The sequence below is a fragment of the Pogoniulus pusillus genome, unplaced genomic scaffold (genome assembly GCF_015220805.1).
Source record: "Pogoniulus pusillus isolate bPogPus1 unplaced genomic scaffold, bPogPus1.pri scaffold_102_arrow_ctg1, whole genome shotgun sequence".
NCBI lineage: Eukaryota > Metazoa > Chordata > Aves > Piciformes > Lybiidae > Pogoniulus > Pogoniulus pusillus.
Window position 1 is genome coordinate 45452 of NW_026974541.1, and position 27963 is coordinate 73414.

A 27963-nucleotide genomic window follows, 5' to 3' on the forward strand; every position below is an offset into this window, starting at 1 on the left:
GGGGAGAGCGTTCAGAGTGCCCGGGGGGCGGGCACAGGGTGCTGGGGAGAGGGCTCAGGGTGCCCAGGGAGGGGCTCAAGGGTGCTGGGTGGTGCTGGGGGTCTCAGAGTGTTGCCCGGGGCGGCCCTCACGATTCCGGGGTCGTTTCAGCCTCCCGTGGGCAGAGATCTCAGGGCTCCGGGGAAGGTTCAGCCTCCCGTGGGGAGGGGTCTCAGGGCTCCGTGGTCCTTTCAATCGCCCGTGGGCAGAAGTTTCACGGTTCCAGGGTCGTTTCAGCCGCCCGTGGGGAGGGGTCTCAGGGCCCGCGATGCTGTCGCAGCTCTTCATCCTCTCCTCCAAGGGCGACCCTCTGATCCACAAGGATTGTATCCCACTCCCCCCACTACATACCCTACGGCTTCGCGGGGGGGGGGTCCCTGCTCCCCTTTGTTATCCTTAACCCCCCACACCCACTCCAGTCCGCGGGGACGCCCCCGGCGGCGGCACCGACCTCACTGACAGCTTCTACCGTCGGGTCACGGCGCTGCGTGGGGACCAAGCTCCTGTGTTTATGGTCAGCTGGAGGGGGAGTGTCCCACGCGATTGGGTGGGGGATGTGCTTGACACCTCCGTGACCCTTCCCCCCCAACCCCACTCAGACCCACGACGGCCACCACTTCGCCCACGTACGCCACGCGGGGCTTTACTTCGTGGCCACCACCGGCAGCGCAGGGACCTCTCCCTTCGCCATGGTCGAGTTCCTCAACAGGTGAGGTCGGGGGGGGGCGGGGTGGGTGGGGCACGAGGACGCCCCCCGCCTCCACGAGGGTGCTGGGGGGGCTCTGTGTGCGATTCCCACTCCCACCCAGGTTGGTGACGCTGCTGAGGGACTTCTGCGGACCCCTGAGCGAGAAAAGCCTCAGCGGGAACCTGGCTCTGGTCTGCGAACTGCTGGAGGAGATGGTGGTGGGCACCGGGGGGGGCTGGGGGCACAATAGTGGGGGTCAGGACACTCTTGGGGGGTTGGGGACACATCTTGGGGGGGTGGGGGCACACCTTGGGGGGGTTGGGACACAATGAGGGTGTTGGGGACAGACCTGGGGGGGTTTGGGGACACCGTGGCGGGGGGGTGACTTGGCGCCCCCCGCCCCCTCCCCAAGGACCATGGCCACATCCAGACGACCTCTGCCGAGGTCCTGCGCAACCTCCTGCACGCGGAGCCTGTGCCCACCAAAGCCTTCAGCCTGCTGGACCTGGGCACCGTCGGACTGGTGAGGACCCCCGGGGGGGGGACACTCCCCAAACCCACCCCCCAGGGGGGGATCCTCAGTGTCCCCTCCTCGCTCTGTGTCGTTGCAGTTCGGGGCTGAGACGCAGCAGAGCAGAGTGGCCCCGGGCGGTGCCAGCTGCCGCCCCCTGGCGCTGCCCACGCACGGGGAGCAGGTGCGACCTCCGCCCGCGTGCCCCCCACCCCCGGGGTCACCCCCACACTGTGCTCCCCCCCACTGTGCCCTCTTTGTGCCCAGGGCTCCAGGAACGAGATCTTCGTGGACGTGGTCGAGAGATTGACTGTGGTGATCGCTGCCAACGTGAGTGGCCACCGCGACCCCCCCCACGACGTGTCCCCGACCCCCCACGACGTGTCCCCGGCCCCCCAGACGTGTCCCCAGCCCCCCACGACGTGTCCCCAGCCCCATTTGACCGGTCCTCATCCTCCCTCAAGCATGTCCCAGCCCCATCTGACCTGTTTCCACCCCCCCCCAGCGTGTCCCCACCCCCCCCACAGCGTGTCCCCAGCCCCCCAGGTCTGTCCCCAGCCTCCCCAGATGTGTCCCCAGCCCCACAAGTGTGTCCCTACCCCCCCTCCAAGTGTGTCTCCAACCTCCCCCAGCTGTGCCCCTGTGCCCCCCCAGGGCACCCCCATGAAGGTTGATGTCCAGGGGGAGATTCGCCTCAAGAGCTTCCTGCCCAGCTCCGGGGGTGGGTACGGGGGGGGCACCGCGGGGGGGGGCTGGGGAGGGGCCATGGGGGAGCTGTGGGGACCAGGGAGGTGTCTGTGGGGTCCCGAGGGAGGCTGTGGGGACCTAGGGGGGTCTGTGTGGTCCCGGAGGGGGTTCTATGGGGTCCCGGGGGCAGTCTGCAGGGATCCTAATGCACTCCCCCCTGCCTTGCCCCCAGAGCTGCGTCTGGGGCTGACAGAGGAGTTCTGCGTGGGCAAATCGGAGCTGCGAGGTGAGAGCTTCCCCTCCCCCTCGGCCCCCCCGCGGTGTCCCCCGGCTGCCCCCCAGCAGCTCCCGTGCGCCCCCCCCAGGCTACGGCACCGCGGTGCGGGTGGACGATTGCAGCTTCCACAGCTGCGTGCAGCTGGACGAGTTCCACAGCAGCAGAGTGCTGAAGGTCACTCCTGGGCAGGGCGAGGTCAGTGGGCACCTGAGAGGGCATTGGCTGGGGGGTGGGCATCGATGGGCACCCTACTCAAGTGCTTCCCCAGCCCTCAGCAGCCAAGCCCTGAAGGGTCACCCCCAGGGCAGAGGGCACTGAGTGGGCACCAGGGTGGGTGGGCAGCACTGAAGTGGCACCAAGGGACCCCCACCTTGAGCCCCACGCCCCCTGCTGGCCCCCCAGACCGCCCCCCAGTGGGTCCCAGTGCCTTCATCCACAGCAGAAGAGTCCTGAAGGGTCACCCCTGGGGCAGGGGGAAGTCAGTGGGCACCAGGGGGGTCACTGGGGGGCACCTCCCTTGCGCCCCATGCTCCCCTCCCCAGCTCACCCTCATGCAGTATGAGCTGGCAGGCCCCAGCCCCCCTGAAGTGTCCCCAGCACCCCCAGGTGTGTCCTCAGACCCCCCCGCAGTGTGTTCCTGGCCCCGCCCGAAGTGTCCCCAGTCCCCCAGGGCTCCCAACGCCCCCAGCCCCCCTCCATCCACAGCAGCCGAGTCCTGAAGGTCACTCTGGGGCAGAGGGAGGTGAGTGGGCACCGGGGGGGGGGGGCGGCACTGAGGGGCACCAAAGACCCCTCCTTGAGGCCCCCCGCCCCCTGCTGCCCCCACCCAGCTCACCCTCATGCAGTACCAGCTGGCAGACGACCCTCCCACGCCCCTGCCCTTCCGCCTCTTCCCCACCGTGGACCAGGACCCCACGGGCAGGTGAGTGGGGAGGGGGGGTGTAGGGGGGGGGGGGTCTGAACCCCATACCTGACCCCTCCCAGCCCCAAATCTGACCCTGCCAGGACCCCAAAGTCCTCCTAGCGCCCCCCCCCAAGGATGACCCTTCCCCTCCACCCTCTTGCAGGCTCCGACTCTACCTGAAGCTGCGCTGTGACCTCCCCCCCAAAAGGTGGGGCCCGGGGGGGGGGGGGGGCGCTGAAGGGGTCTGGTGGTCCCTGGAGGCGTCCGGGGGGAGGGTCCTGGAGGGGTCTGGGGTCAGCTCTTAAGCCCTGCCCCCCCCCCAATTGCAGCCAAGCTCTCAACGTGCGCCTGCAGCTACCAGTGCCCAAGGGGGTGAGCAGGTGAGTGCTCGGGGGGGGTCCTGCGGGGGTCTCTGTGTCCCCCAGACTGACCCCCGTGCCCCCCACCCCAGCCTGGCACAGGAGCTGAGCAGCCCTGAGCAGACAGCAGAGCTGCAGCCTGGCACCAAGTCCCTCTGCTGGAGCATCCCACGGTGCCAGGGGGGGTCCCAGCTGGCAGCCACCTTCAAGGTGAGGGCACTCCGGGGGCACTCTGGGGGACCTCTCCCTCCTGGCGGGGGGGGGCTGGGGACATGCAGGGAGCCCTGTCTTGTGCCCACTCTGCCCTCCCCAGTGCCAGCCTGCTGGCCCCTTTCATCCCTGTGCCACCTCCAGTGCCACTGCCCCTGTGCCCAGCACTACCTCTGCATCCTTGTCCCCTGCTGCCAGTGTCCCTGTGGCCACCCTGCCCTCTCCGATGTCCCCCCCCGCGCCCTGCTCCTGCCATGCCCTCACACTCACTCTGTCCCTGTCCCCGCAGATGGCAGTGCCAGGCCCGGGGGCGCTGCTGGAGCTGGGTCCTGCTGCCCTCAGCTTTGAGCTGCCAGGGACCACCTGCTCGGGGCTCCGGGTCCGGTTCCTGCGGGCACCGGGGGGGGGCCCCGGGGGTGCCCCCCAGCGCTGGGTGAGGTACCTGACCCACAGCGACTCCTACGTCCTGCGCCTGTGAGCCTGCCCTGGGGACCCCTGGCAGTCCCCCGGGCACTGCCTGGGCACCACCTGCGCTGCACATGGGCACTGCCTAGGCACCACCTGGGCTGCACATGGGCACCGCCTGGGCACTGCCTGCGCTGCACATGGGCACCGCCTGGGCACTGCCTGCGCTGCACATAGGCTCCAAGGCTGAACTCAAACGGAGCTTTATTAGCTGGCCCCAAACTGAGCTGCAGCAATAAACTGGCACCAAACTGGTACCAAACTGAACTGCAGGAATAAACTGGCACCAAACTGGCACCACGCTGGTTTGTGCTGGGGGTGGTCCTCACTCAAGCATCCTGTGAGGAGAGAAAGGCTCCTGTGAGACCCCCCCCCGCCCAGGGCAGGGTCTGGTTTGTGGTTTGGGATGGCCCCCCTGTGCCCCCTGCTCACCTCGATGCCCAGGATGCTGGAGTCAAAGAGGTCCTGGAGCCGGTCCTGGGAGCCCAGCGCAGCCTTGGGAGGGTGCAGGGGGGCGTGGGTGAGGTGGGCGCACCCCTGAGGGGGGGGCTGGGGGCGCGGGCGGGGTGGGGGCACCCTGGAGGGGTGACCCAGGAGGAAGAGCAGCCTCACCCTGCCCAGCTCGGAGGGCTCCTGCAGAGGCTCCAAGCTGCTCTCTTCCTGCACTTCCTCTTCCTCCTCCTCCTCCATCAGGCTGAGTCTGCAGCCAAGAGGGGGGAGACAATGAAGGGACACCCCCCCCCCAAAAACTGCTCCACTGTTGGGGGGCAAGGGACAAGGGAGGGGCAAGGGAGCGACTCTTCCCCGGGACACCCACCCATGGCAAATTCTCCCGACCCAGTGCCCCACCCCAGGCCCCCCCACCCCCCCCCCCATATTTTCCAGTGCCCCTCCCATGCTCCCCCCCGCCCCGTCGTACCCCCCACTCACCGCTGGGCCTCACTGCGGCGTCGCAGCTGGGAGCTACTGGGGGGGAGAAGACAATGGCGAGTTGTGGGGGCAGGGGCTGGTGTGTGGGGGGGCTCTGCGCCCAGTTTGGGGGGACGGGGACCGGGGGCGGGGGGTCTCGCCCTGCCCTATCAACACTCACCTCAGGGAGTCCCAGGACAGGGCGGGTCGGGGCTGGGGTCCCCCCCTCAGCGCGGTGCTGGTCAGGGCGGGGCTGGCTGGGGGCGTGCTCGGCCAGGGGCTGGAATCTGGGGGCCAGTGGGGGAGGTCTCAGCAGCGAGACCCCCAAATTGCCCCACTGGGACCCCCTCCTCAGGTTGTCCTTGTCCCCACTCGCGAGGGGGTGGGGAGGGGGCCCTGGGGTATAGCTTACCCCCCCCTCCGCCCCCCCCTCACCATCAGGGCGGCGTCTCCTGGGTGGGGGGCGGCTGCTGGGGGCCCCCTCCTCACCCTGCAGCCAGCGGCGGTAGGAGGCCAGGGGCGGCCAGGAGGGCAGTGCCCCCCACTCCTGGCACTGCTGCTCCAGGTAGGCCAGGCTGGGGGGCACGGGGAGGGGCACAATGGGCACCCCACACGGCCCTGGACGCCCCCCACCGGGGACCTCCCTTCACCCCCGGGGACCCCACACGGACCTGTGGGACCTCCCTTCACCGCCAAAGACCCCACACGCCCCTTGATGACCCCACTGGGGACCTCCCTCCGTCCCCGGGGACCCCATCCGGCCCTGAGCGCCCCCCACCCCCAGCCCCCTCACATCTCCCCCCGCTCCGTGCGCCGCAGCCTGGCCGAGAGCTCCTTCAGCACCTCCAGAAAGGGCAAATTGAGGGGGGGCTGCCCCGGCCCGGGGGGGTCCTGCAGGGCAAAGCGAATCCCCTCCCTTATTTTTTGGGGGGGGAGATACGAATGAGCTGTGCTGACCCCCCCCAAGCCCCCTCGAGCCCCCCCAAAGCCCCCTCCCCAGTACCGGAGCAGGGCGAGCAGCGCTGCGCGGTCCTGGCTGAGCAGCGCCGAGAAGCGCCGAGCCAGGAGCAGCAGCTCCGAGAAGCCTTCGCCGGCCGCGACCCCCGGACCCTGCTGCAGCAGCAGCTCCGACAGCGCCTGGGGAGGGGGCGTGGGGGGCCGTGAGAGACCCCTCCCCACACAGAGAGACCCTCCCCCAAACCACTCCCCGAACCCCTGGGGTCAGCTCTGAGAGCTCTGCCCGCAACCTCTTGTGGCACCTCGAAGCCCTCCCAGGGACCCCCCAGAGCCCAATGGAGACTCCCGAGACCCCTCCCCGGTGCGGCAGAGCCCCTCAGGACTCCCCCAGCCCCAATCGAAGCCCCCTTGGCGCCTCCACAGAGCCCCTCAGGACCCCCCCAGCCCCAACTGTAGACCCCCCTTGCCCATGCCCCACCTGCTGCAGGCTGAGCAGGAGGGTCCTGCCCCAGCCCTGCCTGTCCCTGCGCCTGGCACTGCCCAGGGTCTCCCTCAGGATGTCTCCGTAGTCGCTGTAGAACTGGGGAGGGGGCAATGGAGTCTGGGTGTGTGCCCCCCCGCCCCTCCAGCACCACCAGGGCTGTGCCCGGCAGTGAGTGCCCTGCTGGGTGCCCCCCACCTTGGCATAGTGCTTGAAGAGGTCGGTGGCAGCGCCCAGCTCCAGCACCTCCTGCAGCAGCAGCTTGCAGAAGCCTGCCAGGAGCAGGCGGCGTTGGTGCAACTCCTGCAGGGCACCCCCGGTGCCATCTGGGTGGATGGGGGCAAGGGGTCAGGGGCGCCACCAGGCCCACCTGGGCACCTCCAGACCCTTCAGAGTCCCCAAAGCCCTCAGACCTCCCTGGGCACCCCCTGGGCACCTCCACACCCCCCTGGGCATCCCCAGACCCCCTTGGGCACCCTCAGACACCCTCTGGGCACCCCCAGACCCACCTGGGCACCCCCAGACCTCCCTGGGCACCCCCCAGACCTGGATCCTCCCCCATGTCCCCATGCCCACCCCCACGCCTGATGCTTGCAGCATGAGGGGCACGCTGAGCACCCCCTGCTGGGTACGTGGCACCTCGGGGACCCACCGGGGGGCACAGCCTCCTCGTGCCCATGGTGGTGCCCATGGTTGAAGATGTGGTCCACGAGAAAGGCTGCCATCTGGGCATGGAGCCCAGCCTCGGGCACCAGCACCAAGGGCTGCAGCTCCTCCCTGTCACCTTGTGCCAACCTCGGGCCCAGCACCAGCAGCAGGTCGCTAAGCACCATGAAGGCCTGGGGGCACCATGGGCACAGCTTCAGGGCACAGGGGGCACCACCTCGGGCACCCCCCACCCTGCCCACCCCCTGTGCCCCCTGTACCTGCTCCTGAACGCTGCTGTCAGGGTCTGCCAGGCAGCCCTGGCACAAGGAGCAGAAGGTGCCAGCTTTGCTCCTAAGGCTCTGCAGCTGTTCCTGTGCCCCCCCGCGGTGGCCTTTAGAGGGTACTCCAAAGGTGCCACTCAGGGTCAGGCCCCTCTTCTGCCACCCCCTGCCACTGCTCACCTTGGGGACGTTGGCACTGGGCAGCCGCGAGAGCTCCCAGAGCAGATGGAAGTGGAGGCAGGAGATGGTTGGCACCAGGACCTGCAGGGTGCCCACGGCACTGAGGGCACCCCAGGATGCCCACACGATGCCCACACAGTACTGAGGGCACCCCCAGGATGCCCACACAGTGCCCAGGACACCCCAGGATGCCCACACTGCAGTGCCCCAGGTGGGTACCTGCCCTGGCACCTCGCCTGTGTCCGCAGCATACTGCAGCAGCTTGGCACAGGGCTCAAAGATCTGCCAGGGGGTCAGGTCGTGGGCACTGCACAGACAAAGCAAGGTCGGGGGTGGGCATGGGGCAAGGCATGGGCACCCCGGGCACATTGGCACAAGCTCCTCCCTCACCTGAAGAGGGCTGAAGTCCTCCTGAGTACAGCTGCCAGGCTGTAGAGCTCCTCCTCATCCAGGGACGCAGCCTGGCACCCCCGAGGGCACAGTGGGCACACCCCAGTGGGCTTTGGGTACACCCTCTGCAGGTTGGGTAGCCCCTGTGCCCTGCTGGCCCCTGTTGGATGTGCCACTCCCAACCACTGGCAGCCAGAGACTGCCCCAGGGGCACTCCAGCCTTGGAGTCCCCTCCTGCCCCCAGCCCTGGCATGGAGATCCCTGGCATGGGGAGGCCTCAAGCTCCAGGTGCCCGCTCTGTGCACCCCTGTACCCACTCCCTAGCACCTCTCTGCCCCCTATGTGCTCCCCTCACACCCCCTCACCTGCAGCAGCTCAGTGATGCCCCCTGGCACCTCTCTACCCCTGATATACCCTCCCCATGCCCTCTCACCTGCAGCAGCTCAGCAATGCCTGCCTGGCACCTCTCTGCCAGCTGATCTGCCAGGATGCCCAGGGCCAGGTCTGCGTGGGGCCTGGTGGGCAGCTCGGGGGCACAGAGAGCATGGAGGGCACGGGAGGCAGCGCCCAGCACCCCCTTCCCAGAGTGCTTCTGTACCACTTCCTGCAGCTGCCCCAGCAACAGCTGCAGGTGCTGCGGGCACAGGGGCACAGCCGTGGGCACGGGGGACATGGGGAGGGCATGGGGGGGGCATGAAGGGGGCACGAGGAGGGCATGGGGCAGGTGTGGAGGGGACTCAGGGTGGGCACTGGAAAGTCTGGGGTGGGTGTGGGGGGGCCCGGGGTGGGCACTGGGTCTGGGGGTGGTTGTCTTGGGTGGGCATCCTGGGGAGGGTCCCTGCCTTGCCCCCCCTGTTGAAGTGCTGGGGGGGGGGGCGGTCCCCTCCTTGCCCCTCTCTTGGCTGCAGCCTCAGCCTGAGAGGAGGAAGAGGAAAACAAGAAGAGACCCACACTGCCCACCCAGTGCCCACAGTGCCCACCCAGTGCTCACCCAGTGCCCCACAGTGCCCACACGGCACACTCAGTGCTCTCCCAGCACCTTCCATGCGGGCCCAGTGCCCTCCGTGCCTGCCCAGTGCTCCACAGTGCCCCCACAGTGCCCACCCAGCACCCTGCGTGCCCGCCCAGCGCCCACAGACCCTCTCAAGTCGGCGGCTGCGGCACGATGCCAGCTCCAGGCTGGGCACCAGCTCCAGCACTGCTGTCGCTGTCTCTGCATCGGCAGAGAACTGGGGGGGGGGAGGGGCAGGAGTGGCTCAGTTTGGGGGGGGCTGGGGCTTGGTACCCCCTAAATGCCACCCTCTGGGGGTGCCCTTCCCTGTGCCCACCTCACCTTTGCCAGCAGCTGTGGCAGGACTGGCACAAGGCAGAGGCTGAGTCGAGTCCTCTCCTCTGCCTGTGCCCTGCGGAGCTGCGCTGAGGGCTGGGGGCACAGAGGGGCACAAAGGGGGTCGGGGAGGCACGGAGGGGGTGGGGAGGGGCACAGAGGGAGTGAGGGGGGGTCGGGGCGGGGTCTGGGCACTCCCTGGTAGGGGTTTGGGGGTGCCCCTGCCCACGCTGGTACCTTCTTAAGGGGCTCCCTGCCCACTGGGGGATGCCCCTGGGCTGCCTGTGCCACACTGGCAGCCAGGACCTGGACCAGGGCCTGCTCCTGGGGGGGTGCCAGGCCTAGGGGGTGGGCACATAGCAGGGCTGGGGAGGGGGCAGCTGGGCACCTCCTGCCCTGCCAGTATGGCCTGGGCATCATGTGCTGACACTCCAGCAATTGCCCAGTGCTGCCCCACTGCATCCTAGTGCCTATCATGGGTACCCAGTAGGTGCCAGTCACATCCCACTGGCAACCCAGCACATTCCAGTGTCCCCCAGTACCACCTCAGCATCACCCCAGTGCCCTCCAGTGCCCTACCCTCGGGGGGTGCCGCTTGCAGCAGGAGGCTGCTGATGCCCTCCCAGTCTCTCAGCCTGGCACCGGCGCAGTCCCAGAGGCTGTCCACCAGGTAGGCTGCATGCTCGTGGAGCTGGCATGGGCACAGGGCACGTCACAGGGTGCTAGGAACCCCCTGCAGTGCCCACCCTGGTGCCCACTCTGGTGCCCCCGACCTGGCTCTCCAGGAAGAAGTCGAGCAGCAGGCGCAGGAAGCTCTGAGTGTCGCCAGCAGATGCCAACAGCCTGGGGGTACAGCCAGGGAGAGGGCACTGAGTGCCTGGGCGCAAAGTGTGGGGGAGGGGAGTGTGCCCAGGGCACTGAGCAGGATGGAGAGGGCACAAGGACATCAGAGGGGGGCATGGGAGCAGGGGTACCATGGGCACAAAGGGGTACCACAGGGGCAGGGGGTCTCGTGGGCACAGATGGGTCCTAGGGCACAGAGCTGGGCACATGCAGGAAACAGGACCCCGAGGGCCAAGCCTGGATCCTTTCACCCACCCTGCCCAGGAGGCACCGCCTGGCCTCAGGGGACAGGGAGGGACCCGCGGGTGACATCAGTGGGCACTGGAACCCAAACGAGGGCACTGCCAACAGCCAGCAGGGGACACCGAGAGCATGCCAGGGGCACGCCAAGGGCATCCTGCCAGGCCTTTGCCAGGCACGGCTGCAGGGCACAGAAGGGCAGCTGACCCCTGCCACCTGCTGGGCTGGCATCTCGCTGGAGAGGGAGGGTGGTGGTGCCCACCTGCGGTAGAGGAAGAGGCCAGCGGCAGAGGCCAGGGGGCGGCTGGCAGCGTAGACCAGGGGGTACACCTGGCAGCAGTCAACCTCCAACAGGGCATCCTCCATGGTGCTGTGGGGGCACAGCATTGGGTGCCCCTGCCCCCTGGGCACAGCCTTGTGGCCCCCCACACCCACCCCATGTCCTCTGTGCCCCCCACATCCCTCCCATGCCTACCCCCTGTCCCCCCCAAATCTCCCTATGCCCCTCCCTTGTGCCACTCACTCCCTTCCCGTGCCCCCCAGCACCCCACCTTGTGCCCCCCAGGACTCCTCTGTGTCTCCCAGCCCCGTTCCCTGCCCACTCACTCCAGCATCATCGTCAGCAGCTTCACCACCTCCAGTGCCACCTCAGGCTCCTTGTCCAGCACCATTGCCAACAGGCGACCCTGCCAGGGAGGGTTGGCACCATCAGGACCCCCTCCTGGAGAGCCTTGGGGGTGCCCTGCAGCCCCCTCCTCACCTTGAAGCGGCTGGTGAAGAGCTCCAGGTGGGCAGCAGTGCCAGGGTGCCCGTAGAGGCCCTGCAGAGCCTTCACCACCTGCAGCCTCACCTCCCCCTGCTGCGCAGGCACAGGGCTGGCATCAGTGGGGGGGAGGGAACACCCTGCAGTGCCCCTCCCCTGGTGCCCACCTTGTCGTGCAGGGTCCAGCCCAGGTACTTGAGGTGCCCATCGGTGAGGAAGGAGGCCGAGAAGCTTCTCATCCAGATGCCCAACTCCTCCATGCAGATGGCACGGATCTGGGGCACCACATCCCTGCGAGGGCATGGCCCCCAGCGTCCCCACTGCTGCCACTTCCCCCCGGTGCCCAACCCCCCACCCCGTGCCCAACCCCCTCCCCGACCTGTAACGGTGCACGAAGACCCCCTTGAAGATGGCATTCATCAGGTCCTCCACCTCCTGCTGCTGCTCCTGCAGCTGAGGGCAGGGCAGCACCAGGTCAGGTGGGCACAACCGGTGCCCCCCAGGTTCCCCCCACATCTCCCCTTGCCCATTCTCTGCCCCCCCAGGACGCCTCCCTGTTCCCCTCCCTCCCTCTGCCCCTCCCTCCCTCTGCCCCAGCCCCCAGCGGTGCCCCATCAGGCGGTGCCCACCACCACTTCCCCCCCAAGGGGGCACCGCATGTCACCTCCTGGCTCCTCTCCAGCAGCGCCTCCACCCTGCCAGCTGCCCTGTGCCCAGGCTCCTTGCCCAGCTCAGCTTCCAGGTGCCTCCTGTCGCCGTCCCTCTGCAGGCCGATGCCCAGTGCCACCTCGCCCAACTCTGTCAGCAGCTTCACAGCTGGCACCGGGTGGCACCCTCTGCTCAGGGCCTGGCACGGGCACCCTCCTTGCCAGTGCCCACCCTGCCCAGGGCACTCCTTTACCTGCCAAGGTGCTGGTGTGGCGGAAAGCCCTGACCTGGGAGTCTGCGAGGCAGGTCAGCAGTGCCACCAGGGTGGGCATCAGGAAGCCATCAAAGATGGCACTGGAGCGGCAGCGCCGAACCACTGCTGCCAGCAGCCCACAGAAGCCCACACGGAAGCGGCGCCAGGGCTGGGTGCCCATGGACAGAGGGTACTCAGGCGATTCCTGGGTGGGCAGCACAAGGTAGGCACAGGGGCCCAAAGGCAGCCTGGTGCCAGCCGCCAACCAACCCCAACCTGGCATCACCTCAGCAAAGTCCTGCGTCAGCTGCTGGATGAGCTCCGAGCTCTGCAGCTCCTGCAGCATCTTGGGGGTCACCACACCTGGGGGTGCCAGGGGGCACATGGCTGGGGGTTGTTCTCACTTCCAACCCTCTCCCCTGGGCACCCCGGTCCCACCTCTGCAGCCGCAGGAGCGCACCAGGAAGTTTGCCAGCTCCAGGAACCCTTTCTCCTGGTTCCCCTGGTAGGTCTCCAGCCACTCATCTGCCAGTGTCTGCGGGCACAGGGCACGTGGTGCCCATCAGCACCAGCTAGGGAGGGCACCACGAACCCCCGGGGAGCTGCTGGGGGTGGGCACCTCCAGGTCGGCCGTGGCAGACAGCACAGCCTGGTAGAGGGTGCTAGAGTCAGAGTCGATGGGCACTGGGCTGGAATGCTCCTGCCTGGGGCGCTTCGGGACCTGCACAAGGGAAGAGACAGGGCAGGGGTGGGCACAGAACTGGGGGGGCAGGGCTAGTGAAGCACGGGGCTGGAGGGGCACGGGCTAGGAGGGGGCACGGCTGGAGTGGCACAGGGCTGGAGGGGGGCTGGGGGGGCAGGGATAGGGGGCACAAGGCTGGGGAGGCAGGGCTAGGGGGGCACGGGGCTGGGGGGAGCACGGGGCTGGGGGGCACAAGGCTAGGGGGACACAGGGCTGTGGGGGGCACAGGACTAGGGGGCACAGGACTGGGGGGGCAGGGCTAGGGGGGCGCAGGGCTGGGGGGGCACGGGGCTGGAGGGGCAGGGCTAGGGGGCACAAGGCTGGGGGGGCAGGGCTAGGGGGGCGCAGGGCTGGGGGGGCACGGGGCTGGAGGGGCAGGGCTGGGGGGGGCACACGGGGCTAGGAGGGCAGGGCTAGGGGGGCGCAGGGCTGGGGGGGCACGGGGCTGGAGGGGCAGGGCTGGGGGGCACAAGGCTGGGGGGGCAGGGCTAGGGGGGTGCAGCCGCACGTGGGCAGGAGGCTGCCGCCGGCGGCGCTTGGCAGAAGGTCTCAGAGTGGCCTCGAAATCGCTGCCGGAGTCGCTGCTGAGGTCCCTGGGGAAGGTTTGGGGTCGCTAAAGACCCTCCAGGGGTACAGGCTGTAACCATGGCCCCGCCCAGCGCTGCCAGGGGCACCGCCCAGGGCCCCACCCAGAGACACCACCCGAGGCACCGTCCGGGGGCAGCCCTCCCACGCCAGGGCCTCCAGCAGCTGCCCAGCCCCCTCCCATCCCCCCCAGCCCCCTCCCCTGGCTCTCAGGGCCCCACTCACAGGCTGCTGGGGGCTGGCGGTGAAGGGGAGGGTCTGGAGCTGGGCCCGGAGCTGGAGCCGGTACCGGTAGCCCCGGAGGAGCCCGAGCTGGAGGCTGCCCCCCGGGACCGGGTCCTGCGCCGTGAGGCCATCGGAAGGGCAGGACCTGGGGGCAGGGAGGGACGGGGGGGACGCGCAGGGGTCACGGGGGGTGGGGTCCCCGGGCGAGAGAGGAGTCACGGGGGTGGGTCCCCGGGGACGCGCAGGGGTCCCGGGGGGGTCCCAGGGGACACTGCAGCCCCGGGGGCAGGGCTCAGGCGCCCAGCACCACCCTGGCCGGGGTCGTGGGGACCCCTCCCCTCCCCCGGGGGTCTCACTCGGGTTCGAGTCCTGTCCCCACACACTGCCCCCCCCTCTCCCCCCCCCCCCCCCCCCCGCTCCGGGGCCTGCCTCGCCTCGCGCCGCCAATGACGTCAGACCCAGCACGTGCAGCCCGGGCCGCGCGAGCAGGGCGGGGCGGAGACACTGCGCACGCGCGGCACGTGACGTGGGGGCGGGGCGTGGTGCGCCACGTGGGGGCCGTCTGTGGGTGCCAAGCGACCCCCGCAGAGACGCTGCTAGGGATCCCCCTGGGCCGGTGGAGACCCCTGCAGAGACCCCGCTGGAGGTCCCACTCGGCCGGCGGAGACCCCCGCAGAGACCCCGCTAGAGGTCCCCCTGGGCCGGTGGAGACTCCTGCAGAGAGCCTCACAGCTGCGCAGGGCCCGGGAGGCCTCCCTCGCACATCTCCAGTACCTTCCCAGTGCCCCCCACTCCACCCTCAGCCTTCCTAGTGCCCTCCCCCAACCTTCCCAGTGCTCCCAGTGCCCCCCCTTCAGCCTTCCCAGTGCCCCCTCCAGCCTTCCTCGTGCTCCCAGTGTCCCCCCTCCAGCCTTCCCAGTACTCGCAGTGTCCCCCCCCGCCTTCCCAGTGCCTTCCCACACCTTCCCAGTGTCTTCCCAGTGCTCCCAGTGCCCCCCCAGTCTTCCCTGCGCCCCATCTCCGCCTTCCCCAGCTCTCGGCTCGGGTCCGTGCTCGGGAGCTGCCCCCCGGTGCCCTCTGGTCCTGTCCCGGCTCAGTGCCGCTCCCGTTCCCGGTGCCGCTCCAAGGCAGTCCCGGGGCGGAGCGGCGGGAGACAAAGAGGAGAAACTTCTCGGAGTGCGGGAGAGCGGCCGGGACACGGGGAACGGCCGCCGGGATACCGGGAACGGCCGCCGGGATACGGCTTCCTCCTGCCCTGAGCCCCCTGTCCCGGCCGAACGACAACAGGAGCGCGGGGAGCGGATCCCGCTCCCGGGACACCGGAGCCATCCCCGGGCCCCCACGGGCGAGTGGCGGCATGCGGCGGGGCTGAGCCAGCGGTGAGTGCCGGGGGGATGGGGGTGTCCGTGTGGGACCCACGGTTTGGGGTCACGGAGCCCCGGAGCGAAGCCGGGAGGAGGACGCTGGGGACAGGAGGAGCGGACGGGGGGGGCGGGGGGGAGTGCAGCGACTCGGGGACCCTCCAGGGGAGGGGGAGAGGGGGCCGGGGGCGGTAAGAGGCCAGGGGAACGCGGAGGGGAGTCGTGGGGGGGTTACGGCGTGAGTCCCGCGAGGGTGGGAAGGGTCCCGGCAGTGGCCGGGGAGGTGCCGGGTCGCGGGGGTGGGGTTGGGCCTGGCCCTGTCCCCTTCCCGTAACCCGGGTGGGGCCCAAAGCCCCCGCGGACCCCCCCTGGGCTCCACGACGTGGCTCTGGGCGGTCCCCCCCCCCCCCCCATTCGCGCGTGGGATGTGGCTGGGTTTTGAGGTGGAGGGCGATGGACCCCAGAGTGGTAGCAGCCCCCCTACACCCCCCGAGGGGTGCCCCCGGGGTCCCTTGAGCCTCCGCGTCCCCCCCCCAGGAAGATGAAGCTTCCATCCCCCTCCAGCTGCCGCCTGCAGACCCTGGGGGCTGCCCTGGGGGTCTGCGCCACCATCGGCTTCACTCTGCAGCTCCTGGGGGGGCCCTTCCAGCGCAGGTGAGACACAACCCCCCCCCCCAAGACCCCACCACAGGCTGCACACCCCTCCCCCCAGGACCTGCTCCTGCCTGCTCCCTCGGCCTTCCCTCCCCTGCCTCCTGGCTCCAGCCTCCCCTGCCTCCCCTCTCCAGCCTCTCCCTGCTCCAGCCTCCCCTGCCTCCCCGCTCCAGCCTCTCCCGGCTCCAGTCTCCCCTGCCTTCCCTCTCCAGCCTCTCCCCGCTCCAGCCTCCACTGCTCCCTCTCTCCAGCCTCTCCCCTCCCCAGCCTCCCCTTTCCAACCTTCCCAGTGCTCCCCCCAGGCTCCCCAGTCCCCCCCGGCCCCTCTGACCCATTCCAGCACACCTCAGGGCCGGGCTGGGGGGTGGAGGGCTGGATGGGAGGTCTCCCAGCGCCCCCCTCTGTGACCACAGCGCATCTGCAGGGTTGCCACGGCCCCCGCCGGGCACTCCCTGCCCCCGTGCCAGCCTCGTACCCACCTGGTGTTCCTGAAGACCCACAAGACAGGGGGCAGCAGCCTGGTGAACGTCCTGCACCGCTTCGGGGAGGGTCGAGGGCTGCGCTTCGCCCTCCCCCACCGCTACCAATTTGGCTACCCAAGGTCCTTCCGTGCCCACTGGGTCAAAGGGTACCGCCCGGGGGGTGCCCCCTTCGACATCATCTGCCACCACATGCGCTTCAACCGCACCGAGGTACCCGCCGGGCGTTGGGGAGGGAGTGGGGCATGTGCCTGGGGGGGCATCGGGGAGAGGGGAGTGGAGGGGAGAGGGTGTGGGACAGAGGTTGGCATAGGGTGCTGGGGACAGGGAGCAGCAGCAGAGAGGTGGGAGTGGCACCGTGGGCAGAGGTAAGGCAGCAGCAGGGAGGTGAGAGTGGCACCGTGGGCAGAGGTAAGGCAGCAGCAGGGAGGTGAGAGTGGCACCGTGGGCAAAGGTAAGGCAGCAGCAGAGAGGTGAAAGTGGCACCGTGGGCAGAGGTAAGGCAGCAGCAGAGAGGTGAGAGTGGCACCATGGGCAGAGGTAGGGCAGCAGCAGAGAGGTGAGAGTGGCACCGTGGGCAAAGGTAAGGCAGCAGCAGGGAGGTGAGAGTGGCACCGTGGGCAGAGGTAGGGCAGCAGCAGGGAGGTGAGAGTGGCACCGTGGGCAGAGGTGGTCTGGGGTCAACACTTGGCATAGCAGAGGCATCTGGAGCGGGGTCCAGGGGGCCAACGCCTGGGGGCTCAGTGGGTGCTATTGCCAGGGTGGCTCCACTCGCTGTGCCACCCCACTGGGTGCCACCTCTGCCCCGTCCCCAACCCACCCAGGTGCAGAAGGTGATGCCCAACGACAGCTTCTACTTCTCCATCGTGCGTGACCCTGGCACTTTGGCCGAGTCAGCCTTCGCCTACTACCGCTCTGTGGCGCCAGCCTTCCGCCGGGCACCTTCCCTGGCAGCCTTCCTGGCATCTCCGGACCGCTTCTACCAAGCAGGCACCCGCGGCAACCACTACGCTCGCAACCTGCAGTGGTTCGACTTTGGGCTGCCGCTGCCGTCGGGGGCCGGAGAAGCGGTGGCTGAGGGCGGTCAGGCGGCGGCGAGCGGCGGCGAGACGGTCTCGGTGCAGGCGGCGCTGGCCGAGCTGGATCGGGACTTCGAGCTGGTGCTGCTGGCGGAGCACTTCGACGAGTCTCTGGTGCTGCTCCGCCGGGCGCTGTGCTGGCCCGAGGAGGCTGTGCTCGCTTTCGCCCATAACGGCCGCCCCCCCGGGGCCACCCCACGCGTCTCGCCCGCCCAAGCCGAGCGCTTGCGGGCGTGGAACGACCTGGATTGGGCTCTTTACACGCACCTCAACCGCACCTTCTGGCGCCGGGCGGAGGCTTTCGGTGCCGCTCGCTTACGGGAGGAGGTGACCCGGCTGAGACAGCGCCGTGCCGCTATGGCCCGCCGGTGCTTGCAGGGCGGGGGGCCACTGCCCGCCCGAGCTATCGCCGACGGCCGTCTCCGACCCTTCCAGCCGCCCGGGAGGGCTCAGATCCTGGGGTACGCGCTGCGGGCGGGCCTGGCCCGCGCTGAACGGGAGCTCTGCACCCGCCTCGCCACCCCTGAGCTGCAGTACAAGGACATCCTGGACCGGCGGCAGTTCGGCTCGGGGAGCAACGCCTCCGTCCCGCCCGGTGGGTAGCCTGGCGATGGTGCCGGGCATCGGCTTTCCGGGCCCCCCCGAACCCGACAGCGTCGAGGTCCCCCCCACAGAACCACTTTGTGCCTCAGTTTATCTGCTGTGGGTAACGCTGCTGCTTCCCCTGGTCCCAGAGGGACTGCCCTTCCCCCGCCACGGTACAGCTCTGTGCCTCCGGGCCAGTAACAGCCCCCCCAGTCCCTATACCAGGGGGGGTCCTGCCACGGTACCACCTTGTGCCTCAGTTTACCTGCTCCACACAATGGGATCAGTTCTCCCCAGCTCCATGGTACCACCCGGGGCCAGGCAATGTCCTACTCCAGGGCATGTGCATCAGCGTGCCCCTTCTTGGGGCTGAGCCCCCCCACTCTATGGAGCTCAGGTTCCCCCGTCCATGGGGCTCAACCCCCGCCACGGTACTGCCGAGTGCCTCAGTTTACCAGTGCCAAGTCTCGCCCTTCCTTCCCCCCCCTTCCCCCCCCCCCCCCCGTATTTTACTGGGGCTCAGCCTGCCCAGTCGAGCTCCGTGCCTCAGTTTACCGAGGTCAGGCGCTGGGCTCAGCCGCCCCTAACCCCCGCCAGCTGATGGAGGACAGGCCCCGCCCCACTCCCGCTCCTCAGGCTTCGTGGTCGCTATGGCAATAAAGAACTGGAATCTGAGTGGCTGCTGTCGCTGTCAGTCGCTGGAGCGGTCCCGCCTTCCCCGCCCCTGGGGCGATCGATGTGCTCGGTGATCGCCTGCCTGCACTGCGCTTCCGGCGGCGCCCACCCGTTCCGGAAGCGCCGCGCGCCGGAACCGGCCCCGGCCGCGCTCCCGGGAGGCCCCGGCCCGGCCCCCCCGGCCCCGGCATCCCCCCAGCCCCCGGAGTCCTTCCGGCCCCTGGCTGTGGTCCTTATCCATAAGGTCCTGCGGTTCCCCCGCTCCTTCTCGGTTCCTCCCGGTTGTTCCCCGTACCCCCCCCCGCTCCTTTCGGTTCTCTCCGGTCCTTCTTGATTCTTCCTGGTCCTTCTCGATCCTTCCCGACTCTCTCCCCGGTGCTCGGTTCCTTCTGGTCCGACCGGTACCTATGGAGTCGCAGTGCGATTATTTTATGTACTTCCCGGCTGTGCCGTTCGCGGCCCGGGAGCTGCTGTCGGGCGAACCGGGCCGGTACCGGGCGCTCCCCCGCCGTAACCACCTTTACCTGGGTGAGACCGTCCGGTTCCTCCTGGTGCTCCGTTGCAGGCCCGGTAACGGCGGCGGCACTGGTCCGGGCCGGCCAGCCTGGGCCGAGCTGGCCGCCTCCTTGTCCGCCCTGGCCAGCGTCAGCCCCGGTGGCATCGAAGCCTGCGGCGATCGGGACGGAGATGCGGATGGCACCGGGGATGGGACCGGAGCCTCACCCGACCCCGCCGTGTTCCGAGAGTGCAGAGCGCTGCTGACACACAGCCAGGGTCCCCCGGGGCGGCCGGCGGCTGGCGTGAGCGGCGGGCACCGGGGAGGAGCTGGGGGGCGAAGTGGGACCGGGAGGAGCTGGGGACAGTGTAGGGCTTGGGGGGGACAGGGCGGGGACAGGGGAGGGGAAGGAACAAGGGAACAAGGTGGGGACAGGGGAGGGCTTGGGGGGAGAGGGGGGGACAGGGGAGGGCTTGGGGGGGACAGGGGAAGGAGAGGAACAAGGGAACAAGGTGGGGTACAGTGGAGGACCTGGGGGACAGGGGGGGAGAGGGGAGGGGAAGGAACAAGGGAACAAGGTGGGGACAGGGGAGGGCTTGGGGGGGACAGGGGAAGGAGAGGAACAAGGGAACAAGGGGGGGTACACTGGAGGACCTGGGGGACAGGGTGGGACAGGGAGGGGAGAGGAACAAGGGAACAAGGCAGGGACAGTGGAGGGATTGGGGGAGACCTGGGGGCACAGGGCACGGAGGGGCACAAGGGGGGCATGTGGGGCCGAAGGGGAGCATGGGGACAGTACCGGGTCTGGGTGGGATGTGGGGACAAGGGAGGGTGTGTGGGAGGCTGGCAGGGGGCAGCTGAGCCTGGCAGTGCCCCCTCCCAGATCCCGGTGGAGGACCCAATCGTGTGCCCAGATGAGGTCATCTTCCCTCTGACTATCTCCCTGGACAAGCTGCCCCCGGGCACCGTCAAGGCCAAGGTGGCACCGTGGGGGACAAGCGTGGGGGGAAGCCCTTGGGGGGCAGGATGCAGCCATCGGGGGGGGCATTTGGGTCCTCCTGGGCCCTGCTCTACTTTGGTCTGCCTCGACTTCAGCATCAGTTGGCACTAGTGCTGTGCCCCCCAGGGCATCACTGCTGGGCACAGTCGTGTTTGGTATCGTCACGGATGATTTGGGTGAGGGCACCGAAGGCAGCATCAGTGAGCTTGCAGATGGCACCGAGTTGGCAGGGCAGCAGGTGTCGATCTACTGGAGGACAGGAGGGCCCTTGCCAGGCAGGGTGGGTGGGCAGAGGCCAATGGGTTGAGATTGAACAAGTCCAAGTGCCAGGACAGGGTGGGCGGGGGTGTGTGTGGCACCTACCTGTGCCATCTGTGTGAAGCCAGAGCGCAGCAGGGGCAGGAAGGTGCCAGTGATACTGACGTAGTCCCCAGGCTGTGCCAGCCTCGTGTTCTCCCTCTAGGCCACCACCGTGATGGAGCGAGGCAGGCGGCCCACGGGCACCTAGTCACTTTGTGGGCACAGTGGGGGGACAGCTGGAGGGCACCTGGGTGGGGGAGTGGCACCTCCTGAGCTAGGGGTGGTTGATGCCCAGCCTGAGGGCCCCCCCAAACCGCTCTGGGATGCGGCAGCCTGGCAGCAGTGTCGCCTCCCCTGGCACGGCAGTGTGGGGAGGGGAGAGCTGCAGCTGTGCCCCCTGCTGTGCCCAGATCGTGGTGACAGTGTGGCAGAGGGACACGGAGCCAGCGGAGCTGCGGGAGGCTGGCAGCTACCTGGGGCTGCTGCAGGCGCGGGCACCTGCCCAGCTCTTCCGCCAGGAGCAGGGAGCCTTCAAGGCGCAGGGTAGGGCTCTCCCCGTGCCCACCCGTGGCACCTCTTGTCCCCTCCTACCCCCCTGCTGTGCCCTGAGTGCCAATGTCCCTGCAGTGAGCACACTGCTGACCGTGCTGCCCCCACCCGTGGTGCGGTGCCGCCAGCTCACCGTGTCCGGCAAGTACCTGACAGTACTGAAAGGTGAGTGGGCAGGCTACGGGCACGGGGGTGGCACGGGGGTAAACTGCTTAAGGACAGGGACACAGGGACGGGGTTGGCACAGAGGGGAGTGGCACAGGGATGAGGTGCTCAAGGACAGGGGCACAGGGACAGGGGTGGCACAGGGCGGGTGGCATGGGGACAGGGTGCTCAAGGATGGGCGTGGGGGTGGTGGCACCAAGATAGGGACCCACGTGGGGCTGGAGTGAGGGCAGGGGTCCCAAGGGACAGAGAGGATGAAGTGGCTGTACCAGGGGGCTCCGTGTGGGGTCTGTGGGGTGGCTGTGGTGGGGCAGAGGCTGTGGGACAGGGTTGGGAGTCAGCTGGGGCTGTCCGCTGCCAACCCGCTGCTGCCCCCTGCTGCCCCCTGCTGCCCCTTGCTGCTTCTTGCTGCCTCTTACTGCCTCCCTGATGCCCTCTGCCGCACTCTGCTGCCCTCTGCCGCCCCCTGCCGCCCTTTGCTTCTCCCTACTGTCTCCCTGGTGCCCCCTGCTGCCACCCTCTGCCGCCCTCTGCTGCCTCTTGCTGCCCCTTGCTGCCTCCCTGCTGCCCCCTGCTGCTCCCTGTTGCCCTCTCCTGCCCTCTGATACCCTCCTGCTGCCATCCTTGCCAGTGCTCAACGGTTGGTCCCAGGAGGAGATCTCTCTCTGGGATGTGCAGATCCTGCCCAACTTCAATGCCAGCTACCTACCTGTGATGCCCGATGGCTCCGTCCTGCTGGTTGATGATGTTTGGTGAGTGCTTGCAGCGGGCACCCAGCTGGCACCAAGTGCCAACTGCTGCTGTCACCCAGTGGTCTCCCTGTCCTGCAGCCACCACTCCGGGGAGGTGCCTGTGGGGGCCTTCTGCCGCCTGGCAGGGGCTGGCTCAGGCTGCCCTTGTGCCCTGAGTGCCCTCGAGGAGCACAACTTCCTGTTCCAGCTGCAGGCACCCGAGAGGCCTCCAGAGGATGCCAAGGAGGTAAGGGCACACTAAAGGAGACTCTGATCCCCCAAAGTGGGGGCATCCTGGGCTGAGAGCTGCTCTCAGGGGGCACCACCCTGGTCAGGGGCACCACCAGCTGGCATCAGGGTTAGCACCCTGGTTGGTAGCGTGGGGGCCTTTGTGCTTGCCCAGGTCCCTTGCCCCTGGGGACTGTAGAGGCCACCCCGTGGGTGTTTGTCCCTTCTCAGGGAGGCTCTGGGCTGTGGGCACGTTGGGAGCCATGATGCCAGGGACACCTCTGACCCTTTGCCCCCTCCCCCAGGGCTTGGAGGTCCCACTGGTGGCCATCGTCCAGTGGTCAACGCCCAAACTGCCTTTCACCAGCAGCATCTACACCCACTACCGGTGAGTGTCTTCCCCTCGAGGCTCCCCTATCCGCCTCCTCGGGGCTGGGCTTGTGCCGAGTGCCACCTCCCGTGCCCACTTTGATGCCAACCCTTGCCTCAGGCTGCCAAGCATCCGCCTGGAGCGGCCTCGTTTCGTGATGACTGCAGCCTGTGAGTCGCCGGTGCGGGCACGGCAGCGCTTCACTGTCACCTACACCCTGCTCAACCAGCTCCAGGACTTCTTGGCAGTGCGCCTCGTCTGGACTCCCGATGCCACTGCAGCTGGTGGGCACACACAGGGCAACTTGGAGGGTGGCAAAATGGGCACCAGGAGGGAGGGAAAAGGTTACTGGGAGTGCGGAGGTGGTTTGCGTCTGAGGGCATCTCCTGAGGGTCAGGGGGATCTCCTGGGGGGTCAGGGGGAGCTGCTGGGGGCCTGAGGGGATCTTCTGGGGGGTCGGGGGAGCTGCTGGGGGCCTGAGGGGATCTCTTGGTGGTCTGGAGTTGCTGCTGGAGGCTTAGCTGGTCGACAGGAGGAAATGGTCTCAGGCTGCCCTGGGGAGGTCCAGGTTGGGCACCAGGAGCCGTTTCTGTGCCAGGAAGCTTGCCCAGGCCTGGTCCAGGCTGCCCAGGGCAGTGCTGCAGTCTCCAGCCCTGCAGGGGCCCCCAGGTGCTGAGGGCTCATGGTTGGACCCCATGGCCCCAAAGTCTGCTCCGGCCCAAACCCTTCTGCGGGGGGGCACATGCTGGGGAGGATTGGCAAAGACCTTGGGGGTGCCAGAGGGCACCAGCTGGGGGAGAAGGATTGGCAGTGACCTTGGGGGTGCTGTCGGTGGCTGGGCAGTGTGCTCTGTCCCTGGTGCCACCCGTGCCTATCCCCTCAGGCAAGAAGCTGCCCGGTGCCACCCTGGACGCTGTAGTGTGCCACTCCCCCCTCACCAACTTGGGCTACTCACGCAAGGGCAGTGCCATCTCCATCCCCGTGGCCTTCCAGGCGCTGCGGGCAGGGCTCTTTGAGGTGCCCACTGAGCTCCCCTACCCCCCCACACCCCTCCCCAGACCCCCAACCCTGGCACCCAGCTTGATCTTCCCCCCTGTGCCCTTTCCAGCTATCTCAGCACATGAAGCTGAAGCTGCAGTTCAGTGCCAACGTTGCCAACCCCCCCCCTGAGGCGCGGGCACTGTCCCGCAAGAGCAGCCCCAGCAGTCCTGCTGTGAGGGACCTGGTTGAGAGGCACCAGGCAGGGCTGGGCAGGTCCCAGTCCTTCTCCCACCAGCAGCCCTCCCGAAGCCACCTCATGAGGTACTGGCAGGGCTGGAGCAGGGCACAACTGGCAGCAGAGGGGCAGGGTGGAGGGAGTGGAGCAGCAGCTGGGAGCAGTCAGAAGGGGCATTGGTGGTGGGCACAGGGCTGGGAGGTGGCCCAGGGCAAGGGGAGGTGGTGGGCACAGGGCTGGAAGGTGACCCAGGATGAGGCCGTGTGGTGGGCACAAGGCTGGGAGGTGACCCAGGGCAAGGGTGTGTGGTGGGCACAGAGTTGGGAGGTGCTCAGCCAAGAGCTACCAGGCAGAACATGGTAGAGGAGATGGCATCAAGGGAATGCCATGGGCACACTGGGCAGGGGCCATGCCACCCACAGGGGTGTGTGCCTGTCGCAGGTCTGGCAGCGTGATGGAGCGCAGAGCCATCACCCCCCCCGTGGGGTCACCCGTGGGGCGCCCTCTCTACCTGCCCCCCGACAAGACTGTGTTGGCACTGGACAAGATTGCCAAGCGTGAGTGCAAGGTGCTGGTGGTGGAACCTGTCAAGTGACACTGGCACCTGGAAGGGCACCACCTTTGGGGGGCACAAGCGGTATGGGCCTTTGAGGGGCACAAGTGGTAGGGGCTGGGGGTGAGGCCGTGTCCCCCTCCCGCCCCCCCCCCGCGCGGGACTGGCCAGGGCATGGGCACCAAGAAGACTTCTGCACTCCTCTGGCTTCCAGTTTGGCTGCAAAGGGACCAGGACCTATCCCTGGGACCATGGGGAGGGGGCACACTGGGACCACCCCAAGGGGTGTGTAGGGGTGACCTGCACTACCATCCCCCTCCCCCTAGGGATGGGGATGCCACCTGCCCCCTGTGGCACCTCTGCTCCTTATTTATTTGTTTCTGCGGGTGCCAATAAAAGAGTTGGGTTGGGCATGGCACCGATTTGTCACTGGGGGATAGGGACAGGGAGGAGACGCCCCCAGGACAATGCTGAGGGGACTCGGGTGGGGAGCAAGGACCAGGAACGGTGGGGTGGGGCACAAAGGAGGCAGCTGGGGGGCTGTTTATTGTCTCAATCAATGCGCCAGGCGGGTGGCACCGGAGCCACCGAGCGGCCCTGGACACACCACTGGAGGAGCCATCGGCGGGAGGCAGGGACGGCAGCAGGAGCCGGCGGGGACGGGACGGGAGGCACTTGGTCTTCAGCCTCCTCCCCCGCGGGCACAAACGGCACTGGGGGACGAGCGGTGCCCCTGTGCCAAGACAGTGAGGGCACAGCTCAGACCGTGACAGGCTCCTGGACGTGGTTCTGGCGCTTCACCACGAAGAGTTTCTGGCCGGAGATGGTGACCAGCAGAGAGTGCTCCCCAAAAACCACTGCGGGGGGTGACACACTGCAGGGAGTGCTCCCCAAAACCCACGAGGGGACACACACACTGCAGGCAGTGCCCCCAAAACCCACGAGGGGACACACACACTGCAGGGAGTGCTCCCCAAAACCCACGAGGGGACACACACACTACAGGCACTGCTCCCCAAAACCCACTGCAGGGGGACACACACTGCAGGCAGTGCCCCCCCAAAACCCACTGCAGGGACACACACACGCTGCAGACAATGCCCCCCCAAAACCCACTGCGGGGACGCTGAGGGGTTCCTGTGCTCACAGCCACCCCCGGGCGCCCAGCGGCGCCCCCCGCCAGGCCGTGGCCACCTGACTGACTACAGGACCACCAGCACTGCCCTGGGGACAGTTCTGGGGAGGGTCTCCTTGATTCTTGGGGTCAGCGCTAGGGGAACCCGGGGTGGGTGCTGGGTGCCCCCCACTCACCCGAGAGCCGCTTGAAGGGGGGGTCGTGGCCGCGCTGCAGCCGCAGCCCGCAGGCGGTGCCCACCAGCTCCGAGAGCACCGCGGCCGTTTGCTCGTCGTTCTCCAGGTCCCCCGAGGACTGCGGGGGGGACACGGCGACGGCATCAGCGGGGCCAGGCGCCCCAGGCACCGCCCCCCACCTCCCTCCCTCCCTCCGTTCCGTGCCCTGCTAACGGGGGCGGTCCCCGGCCCTCACCGCCAGCACGGCCCCGTCGCTGATCACCAGGTAGCCAACCTGGTCCGGGATCCGCTCCAGCCCCTGCGTCAGCGCCGTGGTCTGGGGGGGTACGGGACAGCAGTTCCCCCAGGGGTATGCCCCCCGACCCCGCTCACCTCAGTCCCTCCAGGGTGTCCCCCTAGCTCACCTCAGTCCCCCCAGTCCCTCCAGTGTGTCCTCCCCCTGCTCATCCCAGCGCTCACCCGAGTCTCCTCCAGTCCCCCCAGCATGTCCCCCCCCGCTCACCTCAGTCCTCCCAGTCCCTCCAGTGTGTCCCCCTCCGCTCACCCCAGTCCCCCCAGTGTGTCCCCCCTGCTCCCCCAGCTCTCTCCCCAGTCCCCCCCAGTGCTCCCTCGTCTCCTTCCCGCCCACCCCCGCTCTCGTCCCACTCCCTCCCAGCGATCCCAGCTCCCCACCGCACTCGCCATATTGCCGCTGCGGTCATGTGATGGTCACGCGCCGCGCTCTCCGTCTTCTGATTGGCTCAGAACACAGCCTGTCACCGATGCGCCTGCCAATGGGCGCCGGCTGGCGCGCTGAGGGCGGGGCTGGCCACCCTATTTAAGTGAGGCGGAGCGGGGCGAGGCTGCTGCGGCGCTACCTGCGGAGTGGCTCGGAGGCAGAAATGCCTTTGCCGTCTTGAGCCTGCGTAGCTGAAAGTAAGGGAGGGAGGGCGTCTACAGGCAGCGTTTAAGGGTCCGGAATGGTCTGTGGAGCTCTGCCAGGTATCTATCAAGTGTCTGCAGGACTCTATTGAAGGTCCGGAGTGGGCTGTAGGGTTCTGTAGAGGTGCAGAGGAGCCTGTGGGTGTGTGTAGAGGTCTTAGGGGTGTGAAGAGTTTGTCGGGGATCTGTAGGGGTCTGCAGACACCTTTGAAAGGTCTGAAGTTGTCCGTAGGGGTCTGTAGGGGTCTGCAGGGGTCTGCAGGCACCTTTAAAAGGTCTGAAGTAGTCTGTAGATGTCTCTAGGGTACTGTAGGGGTCTGCAGGCACCTCTTAAATGTCTGGAGGGGTCTGTAGTTGTCTGCAGAAGTCTCTAGAGCTTTGTAGAGGAATGTGAGTGCCTGCAGCTATCTCTAGGGGTGTGTGGAGGTCTGCAGGCACCTTTTAAATGTCTGGAGGGGTCTGTAGAGCTCTGTCAGGGTCTGTAGATTTTGGCAGGGTTCTGTAGGAGTCTCTGGGCAACTTTTAAAGGTGTGAAGGGGTCTGCAGGTGCCTGTTGAGCTTTGTCCATGTCTGTGGTGGTGTGTAGATGAGTGTGGGTGTCTGCAGAGGTGTGAAGGGGTCTGTAGCTATTTGTCAGGGTCTGAAAGAGTCTGCACAGGTGTGTAGAGTTGAGTAGGTGTTTGGAGGTTTCTCTGTGGGTCTGTAGGTGCCTGCAGGCATCATTTAAGGCTCTGTAGATATGTGCAGGGGTCTGTTAAATGTCTGGGGAGCTCTGTAGGGGTCTGGATGTGTTTGCAGGCATCTGCAGGGGTCCGTAGATGCCTGTAGGGATTTGCAAGGGTCTTAGTTGTCTGTAGAGGTCTGCCTGGGTCTGGAGGTGCCTTTTAATAGGTCTGTGGAGGTCTGGAGGGCTCTGTAGAGTTCTGCAATGGGCTGCAGTGGTCTGTTAAAGGTGTGGAGGGGTCTGTAGGTGTCTGCATTCAGTGAAGGAGTTCTTTGGCTCCAGGACACTTTTGTCTAATGTCTCTAAACTGTGACTGTCCCAAATGAGATAGAGGTGCACTGGCAGCGTGTTTGCAGATGGCCCCAAACTGAGTGGTGCTGTGGAGAAAGCAGAGGGGCAGGATGGCATCCAGGAAACACCTGGGCAGGCAGGGGAGCTAGGCCCAGGTGAAACTTGTGAGGTTCAACAAGAACAAATGGAGAGTGCTGCAGCTGCGTGGGAGCAAGCCTGTCACTGCAGGCTGGGGGTGGAGGTGATAAAGAGCAGCCCTGAGAAGGCCTTAGGGGTGCTTGGGAGAAGCTGAATATGAGCAGACTGTGTGAGCTTGCAGGCCAGAAGGAGTCTGTCAGAGGTGTGTAAGTGTTTGCTGGCTTCTATAGAGGTCTCCAGGTGTATGCAGGGGCATGTAAAAGTCTGTGCATGTCTGTAGGGGCCTGTTAGAGGTCTCTAGGGTTCTATAGAGGCTTGTAGATGTCTGTAGAGGTCTGCATGGGTCTGTATATGTCTCTGTGGATCTGGAGGGGTCAGTAGTTAGATTTTAGGGGTTTGCAGGGATCTCCAGATATCTGTAGGCATTTGTAGGTGTTGCGAGAGGTCTTTGAGTATCTGTAGGCACCCGTTCAGGTGTGTATGGGTGTGTAGAGTTGTGTAGATGTCTGCAGGGGTCTCGTAAAG

The 27963-nt window shown here is 67.6% G+C and overlaps 5 protein-coding genes across 12 annotated transcripts; 3 read left to right on the forward strand and 2 right to left on the reverse strand.

Annotated features, from left to right (window-relative positions):
• Window positions 1-47: 47 nt before the first annotated feature.
• Window positions 48-4402, forward strand: AP4M1 (adaptor related protein complex 4 subunit mu 1). 3 transcript variants are annotated; one of them, XM_064141071.1, is made up of 15 exons: window positions 48-365; window positions 459-553; window positions 639-748; window positions 849-945; window positions 1140-1250; window positions 1339-1422; window positions 1506-1568; window positions 1893-1959; window positions 2158-2211; window positions 2291-2397; window positions 3048-3124; window positions 3270-3314; window positions 3436-3486; window positions 3558-3675; window positions 3965-4402. In XM_064141071.1, the coding sequence occupies exons 1-15, from the start codon at window positions 308-310 to the stop codon at window positions 4151-4153; spliced, it is 1326 nt and encodes a 441-aa protein (XP_063997141.1). In that variant the 5' UTR covers window positions 48-307; the 3' UTR covers window positions 4154-4402. The 3 variants fall into 3 exon arrangements, with proteins under 3 accessions (XP_063997141.1, XP_063997142.1, XP_063997140.1); XM_064141072.1 differs by having other exon boundaries at window positions 51-365; window positions 849-918; window positions 3033-3124; XM_064141070.1 differs by having other exon boundaries at window positions 52-365; window positions 3033-3124.
• STAG3 (STAG3 cohesin complex component) lies at window positions 4328-14343 on the reverse strand. Its single transcript, XM_064141066.1, has 33 exons — window positions 14042-14343; window positions 13613-13757; window positions 13311-13395; window positions 12680-12781; window positions 12499-12595; window positions 12061-12423; window positions 11824-11975; window positions 11539-11612; window positions 11327-11450; window positions 11157-11255; window positions 11003-11082; window positions 10659-10766; window positions 10087-10156; window positions 9893-10004; window positions 9551-9654; window positions 9320-9409; window positions 9126-9215; window positions 8420-8620; window positions 7987-8057; window positions 7816-7903; window positions 7597-7677; window positions 7414-7506; window positions 7140-7326; window positions 6686-6813; window positions 6485-6586; window positions 6053-6186; window positions 5843-5965; window positions 5485-5624; window positions 5231-5336; window positions 5071-5106; window positions 4753-4840; window positions 4573-4635; window positions 4328-4478 (listed from the first exon to the last, which is right to left on the reverse strand). Exons 2-33 carry the CDS (start codon window positions 13741-13743, stop codon window positions 4470-4472), a joined length of 3531 nt encoding a protein of 1176 aa, XP_063997136.1. The 5' UTR covers window positions 13744-13757; window positions 14042-14343; the 3' UTR covers window positions 4328-4469.
• Window positions 14220-18445, forward strand: GAL3ST4 (galactose-3-O-sulfotransferase 4). The gene is made up of 4 exons (XM_064141069.1): window positions 14220-14991; window positions 15511-15627; window positions 16052-16319; window positions 16931-18445. Exons 2-4 carry the CDS (start codon window positions 15515-15517, stop codon window positions 17786-17788), a joined length of 1239 nt encoding a protein of 412 aa, XP_063997139.1. The 5' UTR covers window positions 14220-14991; window positions 15511-15514; the 3' UTR covers window positions 17789-18445.
• An 81-nt stretch (window positions 18446-18526) lies between these two features.
• TRAPPC14 (trafficking protein particle complex subunit 14) lies at window positions 18527-24466 on the forward strand. 2 transcript variants are annotated; one of them, XM_064141067.1, is made up of 11 exons: window positions 18527-19245; window positions 19825-19920; window positions 20652-20784; window positions 20869-20955; window positions 21587-21707; window positions 21786-21933; window positions 22220-22302; window positions 22405-22568; window positions 23168-23301; window positions 23393-23586; window positions 23942-24466. In XM_064141067.1, exons 1-11 carry the CDS (start codon window positions 18853-18855, stop codon window positions 24093-24095), a joined length of 1707 nt encoding a protein of 568 aa, XP_063997137.1. In that variant the 5' UTR covers window positions 18527-18852; the 3' UTR covers window positions 24096-24466. The 2 variants fall into 2 exon arrangements, with proteins under 2 accessions (XP_063997137.1, XP_063997138.1); XM_064141068.1 differs by lacking the exon at window positions 19825-19920.
• LAMTOR4 (late endosomal/lysosomal adaptor, MAPK and MTOR activator 4) lies at window positions 24122-26110 on the reverse strand. 5 transcript variants are annotated; one of them, XM_064141074.1, is made up of 4 exons: window positions 26037-26088; window positions 25600-25680; window positions 25365-25482; window positions 24125-24786 (listed from the first exon to the last, which is right to left on the reverse strand). In XM_064141074.1, exons 1-4 carry the CDS (start codon window positions 26046-26048, stop codon window positions 24359-24361), a joined length of 639 nt encoding a protein of 212 aa, XP_063997144.1. In that variant the 5' UTR covers window positions 26049-26088; the 3' UTR covers window positions 24125-24358. The 5 variants fall into 5 exon arrangements, with proteins under 5 accessions (XP_063997146.1, XP_063997144.1, XP_063997143.1 ...); XM_064141073.1 differs by having other exon boundaries at window positions 26042-26080; XM_064141075.1 differs by having other exon boundaries at window positions 24126-24786; window positions 26046-26090.
• Window positions 26111-27963: the final 1853 nt, after the last annotated feature.

Bases quoted from the DNA above. Each gene is read 5' to 3' on its own strand.
- LAMTOR4 (XM_064141073.1), bottom strand. From the start codon at position 26,065: ATGACCGCAGCGGCAATATGGCGA. The intron at 25,483-25,599 runs GTGAGGGCCGGG...TCCCCCCCGCAG, and splicing joins GCGACGGGGCCGTGCTGGCG to TCCTCGGGGGACCTGGAGAA. The intron at 24,787-25,364 runs GTGAGTGGGGGG...GTCTTGGCACAG, and splicing joins CCCCTTCAAGCGGCTCTCGG to GGGCACCGCTCGTCCCCCAG.
- AP4M1 (XM_064141070.1), top strand. From the start codon at position 308: ATGCTGTCGCAGCTCTTCATCCTCTCCTCCAAGGGCGACCCTCTGATC. The intron at 1,251-1,338 runs GTGAGGACCCCC...GTGTCGTTGCAG, and splicing joins ACCTGGGCACCGTCGGACTG to TTCGGGGCTGAGACGCAGCA. The intron at 2,398-3,032 runs GTCAGTGGGCAC...GCCCCCACCCAG, and splicing joins TCACTCCTGGGCAGGGCGAG to CTCACCCTCATGCAGTACCA.
- GAL3ST4 (XM_064141069.1), top strand. From the start codon at position 15,515: ATGAAGCTTCCATCCCCCTCCAGCTGCCGCCTGCAGACCCTGGGGGCT. The intron at 15,628-16,051 runs GTGAGACACAAC...GCGCATCTGCAG, and splicing joins GGGGGGCCCTTCCAGCGCAG to GGTTGCCACGGCCCCCGCCG. The intron at 16,320-16,930 runs GTACCCGCCGGG...CAACCCACCCAG, and splicing joins TGCGCTTCAACCGCACCGAG to GTGCAGAAGGTGATGCCCAA.
- STAG3 (XM_064141066.1), bottom strand. From the start codon at position 13,743: ATGGCCTCACGGCGCAGGACCCGGTCCCGGGGGGCAGCCTCCAGCTCG. The intron at 11,451-11,538 runs GTCGGGGAGGGG...ATGCCCTCGCAG, and splicing joins GTCTTCGTGCACCGTTACAG to GGATGTGGTGCCCCAGATCC. The intron at 10,767-11,002 runs GTGAGTGGGCAG...GTGCCCCCACAG, and splicing joins CTGCTGACGATGATGCTGGA to CACCATGGAGGATGCCCTGT.
- TRAPPC14 (XM_064141067.1), top strand. From the start codon at position 18,853: ATGGAGTCGCAGTGCGATTATTTTATGTACTTCCCGGCTGTGCCGTTC. The intron at 19,246-19,824 runs GTGAGCGGCGGG...GCCCCCTCCCAG, and splicing joins CGGGGCGGCCGGCGGCTGGC to ATCCCGGTGGAGGACCCAAT. The intron at 23,587-23,941 runs GTACTGGCAGGG...TGCCTGTCGCAG, and splicing joins TCCCGAAGCCACCTCATGAG to GTCTGGCAGCGTGATGGAGC.